The 18,100-nt window shown below is 36.7% G+C and overlaps 2 protein-coding genes across 5 annotated transcripts in view; one reads left to right on the forward strand and one right to left on the reverse strand.

Annotated features, from left to right (window-relative positions):
* The first annotated feature begins 36 nt into the window (after positions 1–36).
* On the forward strand, positions 37–6,895 carry tcea2 (transcription elongation factor A (SII), 2). The gene is made up of 10 exons (XM_057319874.1): positions 37–237; positions 845–907; positions 2,684–2,789; positions 2,871–2,964; positions 3,396–3,529; positions 3,620–3,687; positions 5,209–5,352; positions 5,458–5,604; positions 5,833–5,904; positions 6,835–6,895. Exons 1-10 carry the CDS (start codon positions 169–171, stop codon positions 6,841–6,843), a joined length of 906 nt encoding a protein of 301 aa, XP_057175857.1. The 5' UTR covers positions 37–168; the 3' UTR covers positions 6,844–6,895.
* Positions 6,896–9,894: 2,999 nt separating this feature from the next.
* rgs19 (regulator of G protein signaling 19) overlaps positions 9,895–18,100 on the reverse strand; it is a 40,285-nt gene continuing 32,079 nt past the window's right edge. For all 4 annotated transcript variants that reach the window (XM_057319150.1, XM_057319151.1, XM_057319152.1 and 1 more), the window contains 2 exons: positions 17,841–18,075; positions 9,895–16,555 (listed from right to left, as the gene is read on the reverse strand). In XM_057319150.1, the coding sequence (XP_057175133.1) occupies positions 16,367–16,555; positions 17,841–18,075 (424 nt within the window). In that variant the 3' untranslated portion in view covers positions 9,895–16,366. The remainder of the gene's footprint in view (positions 16,556–17,840; positions 18,076–18,100) is intronic.

Consider the following 18,100-nt stretch of genomic DNA (forward strand, 5'->3'; position numbering starts at 1 on the left):
CGTATGAACTACACTTCCCATAAGCCCTGCTTCACAACAGTGGAGAGCCCTGAGAAAGGCAGTGGATTCCTCTCATACGGCCACTAAAAGAGACACAGATAGGCGCATTTTCACACATAAATGGAGGCACGAGCGTAAGCGCCATCTAACAACCGCAAACCTTTAAACATGGTGAAGGACCAAGAAGTGGAGCGCATCGCTAAAAAGCTGGACAAAATGGTGCACAAGAAAAACACAGTAAGTGTGACAGATTTCCTGTAGCATCTGAAAAGCAGGTAACGTTAAAAGAGAACAGTTGTGGAGGAAATTTCCCGAGATGCATGAATGTGTCTGTTTCACAACTCTCGTGCGCGTGTCCCATCAGCATTAGATGCCTGGACCGGCAATGCTATTTTTAAAAACGATGCCTTTTTCTCTTTTAAAGCAGATGCTTTAGTGACAACCTGCTGAGGGTTTAAACTTACTGCAAGACTTTAATATTAACCAAAATGTACAAGCGCGAGGCAGATCAATATGGTCCCACGCGCGTTTTTAGTCGGATTATCACCTGTTTTGAACTGCTCAGTCTTCATACACTGTCACATGTGGGGACTTTTACCCTCGTGTTTGTGTGCTTTGATGAGTTGGCAGCTGGTTGTTCTCCAAATTTCTCCAGCGCAAACAAAAGCGGGATTTAACACTTCACACACGAGTCTGTAACGTTACCCGTTTCATACCCAAAACGCAACAGATGCGCAGTTGTTAACGTCAAATATGCCATACTTAAAAACCTACATGTTAAAAGCATGGCGTTTGATGCGTGTTGAAGCTGGTGTATTGATCTGATTTTGTGGGGGTTTTGCAGGATGGCGCCCTTGACCTGCTTCAAGAGCTGAAGAACATGACGATGTCTTTGGAGACCCTACAGGTGCTCACGTGGATAAGAAACTGCTCAGTTTAGATCAGTAGATGTCAACCTTTTTGACTTTAAGGCTCCCCATTAAGCACATTTTAAGGCACTCACACTTTTCTTATATTTCTAAATAAAAAAATATTCTAGCGCTTGACATAAGTAGAAAGATTTATATATTTTTAGAAATAACTAAACTAAGAAATGTCTTTATTTTTATTGATTTTAACTATTTACAGGAACTAACTACAGGGTCATGCATAAAAATCAAAAGATACATATTTGCATCAAAATGCATAGCAGATGAACAACTAGTGATCCTGTTGAGCTCAGTGTTGTGGGTTGTGTAGTGGTTAAAGATGCCCTGATGACTAGGCATTGAAACATGCTTGCACAGAGTTCCATGCAGATATCACAAAGTCATTTTAACCTGAAAACATGCGCACCAGGCACATTTTAAGGATAAAGTATATGCAAAGATGGTAAACCAAAGGGAGCAGGTTCAAAACCCTACAAAAGTGGTAAGGTTAAGACACTTCTGGTTGCTGTCGGGGGTTTGCACATTTATTAAAGGAACAGTTTACCCGAAAATGAAAATTCTGTCTTCATTTACTTATCCACAAGTTGGTTCAAATCTGTATAAATTCTTTGTTCTGATGGACACAGAGAAAGATATTTGTAAGAATGCGTGTAACCAAACAGTTCTTGGCCATCGTTGACTACCATAGTAGGAAAAATTACAATTATAGTCCAAGGTGCCCCAGAACTGTTTGAAATAAGAACAGTTTGAAATAAGAACAGTTCAGTTTCAGTTTCAAACAGTTCTGGGTAGGGTTGGGAATCGAAAATCAATTCCAATTTGGAATCGGAATCGAAAGGCTAGGAATCGGATCGGAATCGAAAGGAATAGGAATCGGATACTTGAGATTAAAATTTGAATTCCTCTTATCAATTCCTGTGTGCATATTTTCAGAAAAGTACATGCGTTGCATGATCTGCTGATATCTCAATAAAAGCCCTTATGAAAATGATCGATATTTTTTACTATAGTGAGCATAGTTTAGCTATAGAATTTGCATTAAAGCACAGGAATCACAAATTAACCATAGTTGCATTATAGTAACTGCAGTTTAACCATGATGTAGTTCAACTATGATAATACAAATTGTAATAAATCAGAAAAGGTGTGTTTCTATGTGTAAATATACACAAAACGGTGCTCATAAATATATATATATATTTTGCAAACAAGTCAATAAGCAGGCTAAATGACCATACAGGTCGATATCTAAATGTTTTACTTCAACTGTGGAATCGAAACTGGGAATCGATAAGAATCGAAATCGATAAGCAGAATCAGAATTGGAATCGGAATCGATAAAATTGAAACGATTCCCAACCCTAGTTCTGGGGCACCTTGGACTATAATTGTAATTTTTCCTACTATGGTAGTCAACGATGGCCAAGAACTGTTTGGTTACACGCATTCTTCCAAATATCTTTCTCTGTGTCCATCAGAACAAAGAATTTATACAGATTTGGAACAACTCGATGGTGAGTAAATGATGACAGAATTTTTATTTTTGGGTGTACTTTCCCTATAAGTAAAAGTCCTTCCTTTTATTTACACATTTATTTCCTCTGAAGTCTAAAGATGCAACATTTTTAAAATGAGTGTCACTGTGTCACAAGATTAAAATTGACTATTGTAAATGTAAATGTATTTGACTGCATTTCATTCAAACAAATGTGTTTTTTGCTTTATTCAAATGTGCTTCCCTCTGTACGCTTCAGTCCACCCGGATTGGGATGTCAGTGAACGCGGTGCGGAAACAGAGCTCAGATGAGGAGGTACAGACTTTGGCTAAATCACTCATCAAGACCTGGAAGAAACTGCTGGGTACGCTGTTTATTCTCTAATCTATCATTGTGCCTTTGAATCTGATGTGCTGGACTCTTGAGTATTTTGTCTCTGATACAGATGGTTCTGAGGGTAAATCGGAGGAGAAGAAAAAAGTAGGATCTCCTCTCCAGTCGTCCTCTTCTAAAGACTCTCCTGGATCCAGTGACACTAGGTGTGTGAGATCTTACTATTAACATATCACAACATTAAACGATTCGTAATGGCCGTTATAGACCGTTTTATCTGAACTGGACTGCAATTAACTTGCGGTCTGTGTTTATCGGTCTGGCTAGTGTCTAATAATATAACTATTTTATTTTATTTATGTTAATATTCATTTACATTATTATTTTATTGTATAATGATTGTAATAAATAAACGATTTGTTGAATTTTGTTGTATGTTTATTTTATTAAATACTTAATAAAGTATTTCTTTGGTTGTTATCAGAAATAATCTACAGGCACTCTATTATTTGAAAATGTGTACCTGAGGATTAGGGAAGCCCACGAACGCGCTCATGCGCAGAAATGTTTGTTGATGTTGTTGCCTTGAAACTGTCAGTAGAAAAGTGTTATATTGTTACACTTTCATGTTGTTTAGTAAACCTGAGACGCCGAAAACTCCCACCACCCCGATAAACCCCAAGTTCACCACTTTTCCACCTGTGCCTGTTACGACTGACAGCGTCCGGACTAAATGCAAAGTGCTGCTGGTGTCAGCACTCCAGACAGATGGTAAGAGATGAACACGTTGTCCATTTAAAAGCAACAAAGGAACAGAAAATATTCGGCATCTCAGATTTAAACTTGTGTCTTCTTATGCAGGTGATTACCAAACAATTGGAGTAGACTGTGAACACCTAGCAGCACAGATTGAAGATTATATCCTTCCTGTTACGAAAAACGTTGTACCTTAGCACTGCTCTGACTAAAACCCTTTCACGGTTCTTTTGATGCTTTAGCTGCTTTGCACCGGGTAGTTATAGGAACGTGGACGATCTCTATAAAATAAAATGTTCCCTTGCGCCATTTTCCTGGTTGCATAGGCTTTGGCGTTAGGACCTCTGAGGTGACGTTAGCCACTCGACAGTGCTGTATTTAAAAAACGAAAACAACTGGATTTGATCGGAGCTGTGTTTGTTGTCTGTCATGGACAAAATCTCATACACAACAACATGCAGTGCGACATATACCAGAGGCTGGCAAAAACAAAACATGCAACGGGTAAATGGCGTTTACATTCCTTGATAGCACACATACTTCTGGGAGACGTCTATTTGATGTCTGCCTTTACATCTGTTAGATGTATTTTATTTTATAGTTTGTTCATCTGCAACGCATCTCTGAGATGTCTGCTGTCAGATGTCACATACTGTAGACATCTAGAAGATGGCTATAAGATGTTTATGATTTAGAATGGATGTAAAACTGCCCTTTCTAAGATGTTTATCAGATGTTTTTATACAGCAGATGTTTTTCAGATTTCCAGATCTTTAGCAGAGATCTTAGAAACGTACTAGCTGTGTTAGTTTTTTGAATGTTTATGTCTTGTATCATTTTTAGAGCCCTAAAGGCCGTTTTATTTTTTCCCAAATGTATTTTTTCTGCTTAAATTTTTTGAATTCCGCGTTTTTTTAATATACAGTAGTAAAATATTTATATTTATAAAAAATACTTGCGTATACTATAGCATAGAAGATGATATACCACAGTGGTTTTGCACCTTACAGAAAACTGTCCATAAAATAAGGCATAATGTGCAACTATCTGTAATATAAACCTGTACCTTATCAGTAAATTTCCTGTTATTGCTTTCATTTCTTTTTTTAAGTGTACTAAAATTGTAGTATTTTTTAAAAAGTAATTTACAGGTAAATTTAGTGCAATTTACTCAAGTAAATAATATAGTACACTACAGTTTTTTTCACGTGGGTGTGTCATATTTGTTCAAGTTAACAGGAGTTTTTTTTATTTTGACGAGTCGCCCCAAAGTCCTCTTAGCTGTGTGTTAAACAGTAGCTTTTGTCAAATGAAACAGCAAAATGCTCGTGAAGTCTCACCGCAGCTCTGGGGATGCTGTTCATGTGTTCACTTCCCCATAGAAATTTCCAAATTTTACCCATATAAATTTTTGTTTTTATGCCTGAATAATCATAGGAACCTACATTTTAAAATGATGTTCTATGGCATGCGTTCACCCATTCAGCATACACTCGCTGGTAGTTCCTGTTCTCCTGGTTAGGAACTATGAAATCGTTGAAAGCCCCTTAAAAAAATTGTCATTAATCCTGTTTGAGTTGCAAGAAATTTGCATTCTCTCTCAACATAGTCCATGTTTCAAAGATGTGATGGCTGGTTCACAGTCAACATTATATTTCCTTGACTGGAGACTGCATGATTCACATATCTACCAGGAGTTCAAATCCACCGACATGAAGTATAAGTCCAGACTGAGGAGTCGCATCTCCAACCTCAAGGACCAGAAAAACCCAGACTTGCGCCGAAACGTTCTATGTGGCAACATCCCACCGGACCGCATCGCCAACATGACAGCAGAAGTATGTGATCAGAGTTAGTACTTTATGAATTGATTTGCTCCGAGTTGGTTTATACAGTACAGTAGTGCCGAATGTGAGATGTTTGTTTTTTGTCGTTCGTGGCAGGAGATGGCGAGTGCAGAGCTAAAAGAGATCAGAAAAGCTCTGACGAAGGAGTCCATTCGAGAGCACCAGCTCTCCAAAGTGGGCGGCACAGAGACGGATATGTTTGTCTGTGGCAAGTGCAAGGGAAAGAACTGCACCTATACTCAGGTATGATGTTACGACACTCAGGTATGATGTTACGACATCTCGTCAGCAATTACGACTGTTGTATAACACATTTACACTGCAGTTCACCCGAAACACAAATACATCCACACTACACCTACCGTCCTCGACGTGCTCATGCGATGACCTCGTATTGTCTTGAGTGAAAGAGAGTTTATATTGCATTGACGCATGAAACGCACAGGAATGTAATGCAGGATGTCTATGCAGGTCCAGACACGCAGCGCTGATGAACCTATGACCACCTTCGTGCTGTGCAACGAGTGTGGAAACCGGTGGAAAGTAAGAATGTTTGTATATTTACACACACACAAACACACACAGGCAGTGCAAAAGCCATTGGTTGAGTTGTGTATTCCGAGTAACGGATGAGACTGGAATCCATGTGTCCATTCACAATCCGTTGACAATGTGTTGCTATATTGCAATGCAGCCTCACGATGGCAGTATTTACTCACTATAGTTGCATATCACACCAGTACCAGTAAAGTTCACTCGCAGGAAAGACCATATACTGCAAGTAATGACAATTAGAAAACTGTGCATTTATGATTTATTGAAACAAAATACACATGCACAAGGGAAGACTGATGTTAGTTGTCACAAGGGTAATCTCAGTAACTAAGGCCCGGTTTCACAGACAAGGTTTAAGACTAGTCCCAGACTAAAATTTATTTTGAGCTGTCTCAACTGAAAATAACTTGACCTGACATATCTTAAAATATGTCAGTGACATTGTTTTGTCTCAAGATGCACATCAGTAATGTTTTTTTTCTAAGGCATTTTAATAAAAGCGACTTAAATAGCCTAAATTAACTAAGGCATAGTCCTGGTTTAGGCTAAGCCTTGTCTATGAAACCGGGCCTAAGAGTCACAAATTCATACTTAAATGTTTGTATTTCTTTATATATATATATATATAGACAAAATTTCCCAGTCTATATGTATTAAATAAATTGGGAAATCTAACAGTAAAAATATAAAATATTAAACTTTTTTGTAGTCAGGAACTTCAGAAATGTATCGCTTAATATTCACATATTTTGTGACAACTAGCCCCAGATGATCATATATAGAATGTAATTTTGCTTGAAGGAAATTGATTTTATCTTAAAATAACAGACGCTTGCTTAATTCTTATTATTAATTTATATTAATATTTATACATCTATTTAATATGTATATGTTTTGTCTTCCCTTGTTTTTCTTCAGTTTTGTTAAGACGAAAGAGACCAGGATTCTTCTTATGAAGAATGACCTAATAGTCAATCATGTAAGAAAATACTTTTCTTTTGAGGAAAAAATGATGTCTTTTTTTATACATTTCATTATCATCGCCTTGTAATATATATATATCATGTGAGTGTTGCTACTTCAAAAAAGAGGTCTTTCTGTATTTCTTTTTCTTTTGTACTGGTGTAACAGCATTATCATTCACGGACTGCCGATGACATAGATTTAGAAAGTGAGCTGGCTCGATGAATCCTGCTTTCTGCCTTTAATATCGCTCTTGTGCCTTTCTGCTCTATGAGTGCCAAGTTATTGTAAATATACAAGTTTTTTTGAACATGTGCTTTTCATATATGTATATGCAGTTTATGCATTTCACAAATGATTTATTTAACCAAATCTAGATTGGTTGTGTTTCCGGAGTTTAGAAAGTCTAAAAGATTAACAGTTAGTATTTGAAGAAAACGATTGACTTCCTTTAGACTGCTAGACGTGGAGCTAATTTGAATAGTACATGAATGATGGTTCATATGTATTATATGAATAAGTCCGATGTTTTGTCACAGTAAATTTGGCTAAAATAGTTTGTGATTCGAGTTCTTTTTTCTTTTTTTCCTTTTCAGTCCAAATCATTATGTTAGTTTAACAGAATTGACACGTTTATGTTATCCAACAGTAACTTACAAGACCCAGCAACATTTCTAAAGTTAAATAAATTGTTCAACCAACAATAAAAATGCACTTTTTCTTCAGCTTTATGCTGTTCTCAACGTGTACTTTTTGGATCACAAAATCGGACATTTCAAAGTGTTTCTCTATTTGTGTTTCATGCAAGAAAATGATTTTAGAATACCAGGAGGGTGAGTAATTGATATACTGTAACTATTCCTTTAAGTCGTTCTAGTGAGTGCATTTGACCAGTACATTCGATTTTTTTCACTTGACAGACCAATAAGCCAGTAGTTGGAGTGGGTGAACAACTGTGTTCCAATGACATAATTTGTTATGTATTAAAGGCACTTCGCAGGTGATGTTAATAATAGGGATGATGTCTCTTTCAATTTGAGGGCTTTCATAACGGTTCACATCTTTTGGATGCTTTCCTTTCAAAATCTACGAATAGAATTGAGCCTTTGTGATTTGCATAAGACACAGGTGATGTTTGCTTGGAGCAGTAACACTTTACCATGAGGTTGTATTAGTTAACATTAGTAAATACATTAGCGAACATGATCTAACAATGAGCTGTATAGTTTTTCAGCATGTATTAATCCTTGTTAATGTTCATTTAAATGCCAGCGCAACTGTTCATGTTAGTTCATTGCGTACTAACTAATGTTAACAGTTACAACTTTTCATTTTAAAAACGTATTAGTAGATGCTCAAATGAACATGAACCTTATTGTTCATTGTTAGTTCATGTTAGCTAATGAATTAACTAATGTTAACAATTACAACCCTACACTCTAAAAAAAAAAGATGCAATATAGCACTAAAAGTGGTTCTTTGCTCGTAATCATATAGGGGAACCACTATTAGTGCTATATAGCACCATATCTTGGTGCTTCAGTGGTTCTTCAGAGGTTCTTTGGGGTGACCGATGTGCTATATACCACCGTTTTCGTATAAAGAAGCTGTCAAAATGGCCCCAGTCATGGGTATTAGAGGATTCGTATTGTGCTTGTGATTTTTAATAAATGAGTGTTCAACGGTTGGAAATGTTTCAAGGCATCCAGGGAACAAACCACTAAGCCAAGACATTCAGGTAAAGACTATTAAAGATATCAAGGAGATCTATAACATACTTTTAAAAGAAAGTAGAGTGGTTCTGATACAAGATCACATTTTATGATAGCTGTCTAAAATGTTCTGCCTAAGTTGCTGCTGCTATGTGCCATTTCGATCTTAAAAGCACCGTTCTCTATCTAAAGACAGAATTAGAATCTGATTAAATTCATTTTTTAGGTAATATTGCTTTTATAAATGTTTTATCAGTGCCCATTCATTTTAAAAGCATTTCCTAATGCCTTGGACACCACAGCTTGTGTTAAAGGGATAGTTCACTCAAAAATAATAATTCTGTCATTATTTATTTACCCTCAAATCCTTCAAAATCTGGCATGGTAAAAGCATTTTAGCACTTCCGGTTCCATCGCCCCAAAGTCTATAGGTTTTTTGAATGGGTTTTTGGTAAATCTCCTGAAATGAGGTCTGTGGTTAGGCAGGGACGTTAGTCGTCATCTCGCATATGAATCTCACAAATTTTGCAACACGGGCACAAATCTCTACAAACATCGTTGGGGATTCATTCACGTAGTTATTACCAGGGAACACGTTGTTAATAAAGTTTGAAAAGAAAAGGCTTGGTGGTGGTGATGTTGATATCGAGTGACCATAGTGTAGTCTGTTTATAGCCTCATGTTAGCTTTTTACTTCTGCGTATTGTATTTAGGCTTCAAAAATAGCAAATCTTGTGTTAATCTGTAAAGATTATCTTGATTAACAAATGTTCATGATGTTTACACGTTTTTTTCTATCACAGACTTATTTTTTTTGCAATCTTCTAAGTCTATGGGAAAATAAATGTGACCCTGGATCACAAAACCAGTCTTAAGTTGCACGGGAACATTTTTAGTAAAAGACAAAAATACATTGTGTGGGTCAAAATTATCGATTTTTCTTTTATGCCAAAAATCATTAGGATATTAAGTAAAGATCATGTTCCATGAAGATATTTTGTAAATTTCCTACCTTAAATATATAAAAACTTTATTTTTGTGAGTGGATGGTCTGCCACAGTGCCCCTGATTAACAACTTCAAAGGCAATTTTCTCAATATTTTGATTTTTTTGCGCTCTCAGATTCCAGAGTTTTAAACGGTTGTATCTCAGTCAGATATTGTCCTATTCTAACAACTCTTATATCTATAGAAAGTTTATTTATTCAGCTTTCAGATTATGTAAAAATCTCAATTTTGAAAAATTGACCCATAAGACTGGTTTTGTTGTCCAGGGTCATAAATAGGCTTCCGGGTCGAGGGAACCAGCGCAGCGCTAACTTCCGGGTTAGCCTACGTCATCTCTGAGGTACTCTTTGGGGGTCAATGTTGTTTGGTTACCAACATTCTTCAAAATACCTGCTTTTGTGTTCTGCAGAAGAAAGAAAAACATACAGGTTTGAAACTGCAAGATATAAATGATGAAAAATTGTCAATTTAACTTTTATTGCGGTTGCTTGCAACAGCCGTTTGACCATATAGGTCTTGTGTACAGAGCTATGACAAAAAGACAGCGGATTACAAGTGTACTGTGTACTGTATAGTGTGAGCTATGTTAATTATTTTGTATTTATAATTTTAGAATGCTTGCTTATTTTATATTTTGCTAATCGTTAGGATTTATAAGAAGCATGAAGTCTACGCAAAGTTTTAAAGAGCAAGCCCTAGGAGTCGCTTTCTAGCAACTGTCACATATTATGCGAACATCTTATGAGAAGTTTCTCATGTTTATTGGTCTAGTAAAGGGTCTTTTTTCCTCATTTATGATGTAACTGATCCCTTTTATTGCGATATTCCTGTTTCCATAAGTTAATAATCTCTGTTCATCTCTTATCGCTGCGAACATCTACCACCAACTTGGAATGTCAATGTTAACTGAGCCTCATGTTTGACTGAAGGAATGTTTGTGGAACTTGAAGGGGGAGGAATGAAATGTCTTTCTGTATCGGTATTTCCTTCTCGCAGTTTTAGCCTTTTTTTTTTTAGTCATACATTTGAAGTTTATGCAACACACAGATGTTTAAATGGTAGTCATCAGATGCTGATACATGCAGTTACATTCAGTCATTTCAGTCAGCGGTCACCTACACAGGAAAGGCAGCGGGTATAGGGTACCCATGTTTGTTTTGGCAATATGATCATATTTCCATGCGTGCTGCCAATGAGAATGATAAAGCCTGAGAAAGAGTTTTAAACTCATCCGGCGTTAAAGCCCTCGACAGTCACATCGGCTTGGGTATAAAGTCAGGGTTAGACCGGCTGTTGAAAGTTTATCAACTCAATACTTAATAAGACATGGTAAGCTCTTAACCAATGTGACATTCATGACTTAATGTGAAATTAAAGAGATAGTCTACCCCAAAAATAAAAAATCATAATTTTTGTGTCCATCCAATGGAAGTTAATGGAGTCCTATGTTGTATTGATACTGACATTCTTCAAAATATCTTCTTTTGTATTCTGCACTCATATTCAGGTTTTGAATGACATGTTGGTGACAAAATGATGACAGAATTTTCATTTTCAGGTGAACTATCCCTTTAAGGAGCCAAAAAAGAATCACACTTTTGTATTTAAAACGCAATAGTATTAAGCAACCGAAAATATACCAAAAGCATTTGACAACTTCCTAAAACCAAAACCAGATGTGGAGAAGGGAGTCAAGCTTAGAGTAAATGCTATTTAAAGAGACAGTTGATCATATTACCATCTTAGGCTATTCATACTTGGCATCATTTCAAAACTGTATGACTTTCTTCTGCAGAACACAAAAGAAGATATTTTAATGAATGTTGGTAACCAAACAACGGTGGTACCCAACCCATTCACTTCTACTGTACGGGCACAAAACCAATGCAAGTCAATGGGTTCCACACTTGTTGACAGAATTTAAATTTTTGGGTGAACTATCCCTAAAGAATCCCATGTCAGTAACATTTGTGACCCTGGGTTGATGTCTTTTATGCCACTCTTCAAAGCACATTTATATGTGAAGTGCTGGCATAGTATCAAAGTCCTTTTTGGAGGTCACAGTAAATCTCTTGGAAAGCTGCGAATGAATAATAGCACAATTGTCTTTATTATTATAATCATATCTTCTTTTTAAAATATTTATTTGAATACTGGTAATGAGCTGGCCTGGTTTGTTAATAAGGGACCGCAAGTCCATCCCAACCACAACCTGAAGAGGGCGCCCTGCCATTGGCACCCAAGAGTCGAGGAGAGGTTACGCAGTAATGGCCACAAACAAACAAACGGCCCAGCAAACATGCTTTTTAAAACATAACTCGGTTTATTTTAATACAAAATATAATGCTAATGTCAATAAATAAGTGTACTTAGAAGTCCACGAGTTTGCTGTATAATGGCGCTGTGCTGTATTATGATACTACGAGAGAATCTCACAGAGCAACCGGAGAGAATGTAAATAAATGTGAGTTTACAGTGTGTGAACTTGAGGCTGGCATGTGATATGCACAGTTGTTAAAACAAAAAAGTAATTTCTTAAAAATATGAAATTGTGACAATTTGGTGGTGTGGTGCGATGCAGAATAAACACGTAATACAGATGATGGAAACATTGTCATTGTCAGTCATTGACACAGACTCATCTTGCATTCACACGCTTGCACAACTGTCCTTTAGTTGTTTTGAGACTTTCAGAAGGCTACTGTAGATTCATTTGGCACCTTAAAGAAATCAATGTAAACATGAGCAGCTCTAGGTCAGAGTCTCTCCAATCCGTTACATGTTTGTAAAAGTCCCATCTGCCCTGTGCAGCCTTGTTCACTTGAAAGACGGGATGAATATGCTGTAACGGGAACACGGTGTATATCGCAAGATAATGATGTAACATGTTAAAACGCCACAACAAAGTCATTTACACTGCAAGCGATTTTGTTAACGTATCGACTTTGTGTGCTCGCAGCGTATACGGTTTTGTTGCTTACAACTGAAGTGTTCAGATTTGTTGTGTCATATGATGTGATGCGTCCGCACTGACAGCGATTTGCAAAGGAATCAGAAGCCTTTCATGTTCAGGTTGGAAATGTGAAGGAACATGACTCCGTAACCATGTGACTACTGCTGCATTCGAGACACCTCGGATTTAGGATATTTCCCACCTCAACCCGGAAATAATTTCTGGAACGGCACAAGGCCCCAGTGAAACGGATTTCTCTCTCCCATTGTCTTGTATGAAAGTTCACATTTAATCACACAAACATACACACACACTCACACTCAGAAATCCATCTGGCTTAAGTTAGACTGGTCACATCATGTTGGACAATAAGAGCAATACTAAATATATGTTAATGTACATATATATTCAAATATACATGTATATTACACAAATCATTCAAAAATGTACATCTTCATGCGCAACTACTGAATCCAAAAGAAAAAATAAAGGCATCCGTTATTTTTGGTACTACAGTACATGAAGTTCCTCTACATTGTGTTTGACAACATTGCCAAATACCTAAATCGTATAAATTCTCACTGTTGGTAAATTCTGTCTTTAAAACTTGCTTGATTGAATATAGTTTGTATATCTTACTGTAAGAATATATTTACAAAGAAGCGAATCCTGAAAGTACCAGGGCTTACAGGCGTGGATGATTTTATCTATTTCAATGTGAAATGACAGTCGTGACGCTGTTTGAGAATTGTCTCAAGTACTGGTCTCAGATCAGTTTGGACTGGTCAAACCACCACTAATGATCAAGGCTAAGGAAAAATAAAAACCTCCAGTGGACGTGGACATGCGATTCAACACACACATATACTCACAAATCAATATTCTGATCAGTGCTGAGAAAAGACTGAAGGCCCTTTCACACCCAAAATGATGGTTATAACTAAAACAAATGATTAAAATAGCACCACAGCTATAACTTTAAAGATACAGATGAACATTACCGATGTGATCAATTGCAGAGTGATTTTTCCAGCTAAAAAAACCCCACTGACAAACAATCAAAATCTATTTAAATGGATCAAACTGCAGCGCACAAGCTTTATTATCAGCCATTGGTGTGGTTGTAGTTATTTTTCTTGGTATGAACATGGCTTAACTCTTAAGATTGATAATTGTGGACCCACTGGCACAGAACCGATTGATTTCAGATTCACATTATGAAATGCTTAAAAATACAAACATTCAAGCAGATCTCACGATGTTAACATCAGTCCAATCATCTGATATCCCTCAGTATATTCTATACATGATGTATTATGTTAAAGTTACTGTAACACTGAAATTACTTTATCTGAGCATTACACTTTTTATCATTTTAAATAATTCCAACACAATTCTTTTTTATACTGTTTAATCTTTGTTTTACAGCAGCTCTTTGATTCTTTGTAACAGTGGTCATTGTGTTGTGTATCATTTTTGCTTTGAGTGTGAACAACTGATTTGGTCTTGTTAAAGACACTGGGATAAATATTGTTGAAATGATTGTGTATTTTAATGTCTTGCACATTTTAATTTAATTCTGTAGTTACAGATCACTACCATAGATGTATAAACCTGTGACGGTGCTGTGATGCCCCTTGACTTAAACTCAGATTCTGTTTCCGAGAACAGTCATGAAAAATGATTTACTTTTTATAAAGTCTTGAACATGTGTGTTTGTGAATCAATGTTTGTTACAGGAGTGAGCGCTCTGCTTTGAGATTTGTCTAAGTGAAATTCTCTGATTTTGTGATTCTACCCAAAACAGTCAAAACAAAACATTGTTCGCAAACTGTTTTAGCTGTAATGCGACATGTTCTTGAAAAACAGAAATAAAATGTGGGCCGTGACATGATTTTCTCAATCGGGAATTGATTGGCTCGTGAAAACTACCCGCACTGAATCATGTCATTTTTAAGAAGGCTCTAATTCTTTAAAGCGACACTTCACCCAAAAATAAAAATTCTGTCATCATTTACTCCCCCTCGAGTTGTTCCAAACCTGTTTTTTCCAATGCTTGTAACCAAACAGTTCTTGGCCATCATTGACTACCACAGTAGGAACAATTTCAATGGAAGTCAAAAGTGCCCCAGAATTGTTTGCTTTCCTACATTCTTCAAAATATCTCATTTTGTGTTCAACAGAACAAAGACATTTATACAGATTTGGAACAACTTGAAGGTGAGTAAATGACAGAATTTCCACTTTTTTGGATGAACTGTTCCTTTAAATCTATCGCTGTTTGCTATCATTGCCGTACACCTTGTTACACTAACATTATCCATTGTTTAATTACTAAGTTACGTGGCGTATTTTTAAATATCAGCATTACTTTATAGGTTATCTTTATAGGTTAGCTATAGGTTAACATTTACCAACAGCGAACAGAAGGGACATTAAAGAGGCGGAGCCAGGTATTACATTTAGATGAAACATTACAAAGACGAGCATTTCTTTGGAATAACCTGAACTGATGAAATTTGCATGAAAATATTTCGTGTTGACTTTAAGATCGCGTGATTTGGCCGCTTTTGTCTTTTAGTATGAAGAAAAGGCAAGAACACTGAGAAACAGCTTTGAGAGCTCAAGTGAAACAGACTGAGACTGAGAGAAAGCGGTCCGTGTAATACGCTCGATGGCAGTACCTTAAACTACCTACAGGAGGTGCCGGAGAAACTCACACCATACAACTTCACACAAACACATGCAAACATACAGTGAGAGACAGATACAGCTCTATTGAGCACTCAGGACTAAGAGCTCGCTCAGTATGTCGCATCTTTTGCAGATCGTCTTTAATATATGTACAAGAAAAAACGAATCACAGTTTAACAAAATAAATAACATTAAAAATACTCTTTTAAATGTGAGTGACCAGTCTAATTAAGACCCTGGCATTCTCTCATCTCTCATGTTTTTTTAATTTCTAAAATTGGTGAACCTTCTTTTTTTTGTTTATATCAGTTCTTAGAAATTGACAGGCCCACACAGAAAATGTGCAGAAAGCTTTGCAGATATCTAAACAATAAACGTCTTTCGAGTACACATCCACTCTCGATTTTCCTTTCTTAAATATTTTGAGTTACTGAATCTGAATTTTCTCCCAAAATCAGCACAGAATATGTGAAAAAAAATGTCAGATTCCTTCTGAGCCTGTAAATTATTTAGCATTCTAATATCCTGTATATATATTTATTTGTACCTCTTTATTCAGCACTATTCTCTTATTACGATCCACCAGCCAATCACATCTCAGCTCCTCGCTTCGAAAGCCAATCAGAGCACGGAGACAGTAGACGGGTCAGTGAAGTGAAGGCTGAGGTGAGAGAAGCTGACTGGTCAGGCCACTCCAGTGTATGTTATTGCAGAGGCCCTTTCAGCTCTCATCATCCAGAGACGTCAGAAGATGATAAAAGACTTACGACATGTACACGTGTGCACACATAACAGAAACAAAAAGTCAGAAGATGGCTGCGAAAATCAGTAGTGGATGCTGATGTAGCTGCTGCCACATACGTGGAGTGATGGAACAGGAACGGAGAGCTTACAAAACTGCATTTTCAACCCTGTGTTCCAGTTTGAGCCTGTGCAGGTTTAGAAGAAACGGCGAAAAAAACGAGGGGTTCCCTCAAAAATGGCAACACTGACCAAAAAAAAACAACTAAAGAAAAAATAAACAAAAATTATAATCCAACCATGACGACACGAAAAAGTACTTTATCCTCAAGTGGTTGTGCAATGGAGAGTAATGGGTTAGGTGGGGAGTGAGAGGGTTTCTATGACTCGGACGAAGAGCGTGACCCTCCCTGCACCAGTGATCTGTAGATGGAGGAGTTGAGGAATCGTGGGTAGGAGTCTCTGTGCATGAGCGTGTAGATCTGCAGCTGTGCGTCTTCAAATATGTGAGGGGTCGGTTCCTGCATCTTCTTGTTGATCACTTCCCTCACTCGAGAGTCCAGACTCACCTTCAAGACAGAGAGAGTGGTGCGTGACAGTCAGGATACTGAGCTAAATACATTTTTCCTAATTGTACATTTTTACTCTACATATTAGTATGCTATGGCAATATAATATTGACCCATCTGGCTTGCTCACTGGAAGACTGCTGTCATACTGTATATTATGACTTGTACTTACTCTTAGCATCGTGTCTACACCGGACGCAAAGCGACTGGGTTTGTTGTGTCTGTCGCATCCAGTGTGGACAAAATTAAAAATTACAAAGGGTTCTAATGCGTTCTATTGTCTTTTGTCATGTCGTGCTGCCTCCGGTGTAGACACTGTATAATTAAAACCTATGAAATCCATTTTATTTTTTCCAAACTTCTGTTATTTTTCTGAATTCTGTGTTTTACATTTTTCCATATTTATTTATAAACCTTAGGGCATAATGTCCAAATAATATAAACCATTAAAAAACATTTTCTGTTTTCAATTTCTTTAATTAGTCTACTAAAATCTTAGTAGCATGTTTTTAGTAATTTTACAGGCACATTTACTACTACATTTATTATATTTACTAAGTAAATAATATAGTATAGACCACTTCACAAGATGTAAACACTGGTCCAGACTGGTTCCAGTTTAATTTTTAAAAGTCTAACATACATAATTAAATCTTAAATATATTTGTTTAATGTTTTGATTTTGTTTAAATGTTTGGGGCGAAACAGGAAGTTCTAGATCAGCGTTGAACCAATGTTATCTGAAGTGGTCTATACTACAGATTTTTTCATGTGGGTGTGTCACGATTTGTCCAAACTTACTAACTAGACTTTTATTTTGACGCCGCAAACACATTTGAGTTTCATTGTGTGTTTGACAATAGCTCAAATATATTAATGATGTTATTAAATATATTGAGTATATTATTTAGATATTATTGAACATTTTGCATGTATTTTTATTATTGTCTTGTATATCATTTCTTTTTTTCTCTACTTGTACACCAAGTCCTAAACAGAGGCGACACTATGCTGGGACATTTATCCACCACATAACATATAAAATAACATGGAAAGAAACTTTTATAACGTTATAACATCTTGAGTGGTTTGTAACACATTCAATATATCCAATTTAAAAGCAATTATAAAGCAATAATCAGACTAATCAGGCAAATTATTATCAATAAACTTTTGCAGTTTTTAAACTGGATGATATAGTTGTAATTTAACCCAGGCATAAAAATTTTAACTGAAAACAGAATTTGGGAATTTTTCATAATCTCATAAGGGCCGAATGACGCACCTCTTTGGGTGAGAGAATAGAGATGTAGTCTTCATAGATCAAGCGCGCTTTCTCCTCGATGCAGCTCTTGTTCATCTCTTTCTTCAGGTCTTCACAGGCCAGCCAGAAGAGCATGTTCTCCTCGCTGTACTCTGTCTGCAGGAACTCGCGGAACTTGTTCCGTCCCGCCGGGTTCTTCATCATCTTATCAAAAGACTGCGCCCACTGTTTAATCTCTTCTACGGTTGGTTTGGTGCTGCGAGAAGAAAAACTCACATTAA

This window comes from Triplophysa rosa, linkage group LG21 (assembly GCF_024868665.1).
Source record: "Triplophysa rosa linkage group LG21, Trosa_1v2, whole genome shotgun sequence".
In the NCBI taxonomy this organism is placed as follows: domain Eukaryota; kingdom Metazoa; phylum Chordata; class Actinopteri; order Cypriniformes; family Nemacheilidae; genus Triplophysa; species Triplophysa rosa.

Bases quoted from the DNA above. Each gene is read 5' to 3' on its own strand.
- tcea2 (XM_057319874.1), top strand. From the start codon at position 169: ATGGTGAAGGACCAAGAAGTGGAGCGCATCGCTAAAAAGCTGGACAAA. The intron at 908-2,683 runs GTGCTCACGTGG...TGTACGCTTCAG, and splicing joins TGTCTTTGGAGACCCTACAG to TCCACCCGGATTGGGATGTC. The intron at 5,605-5,832 runs GTATGATGTTAC...ATGTCTATGCAG, and splicing joins AGAACTGCACCTATACTCAG to GTCCAGACACGCAGCGCTGA.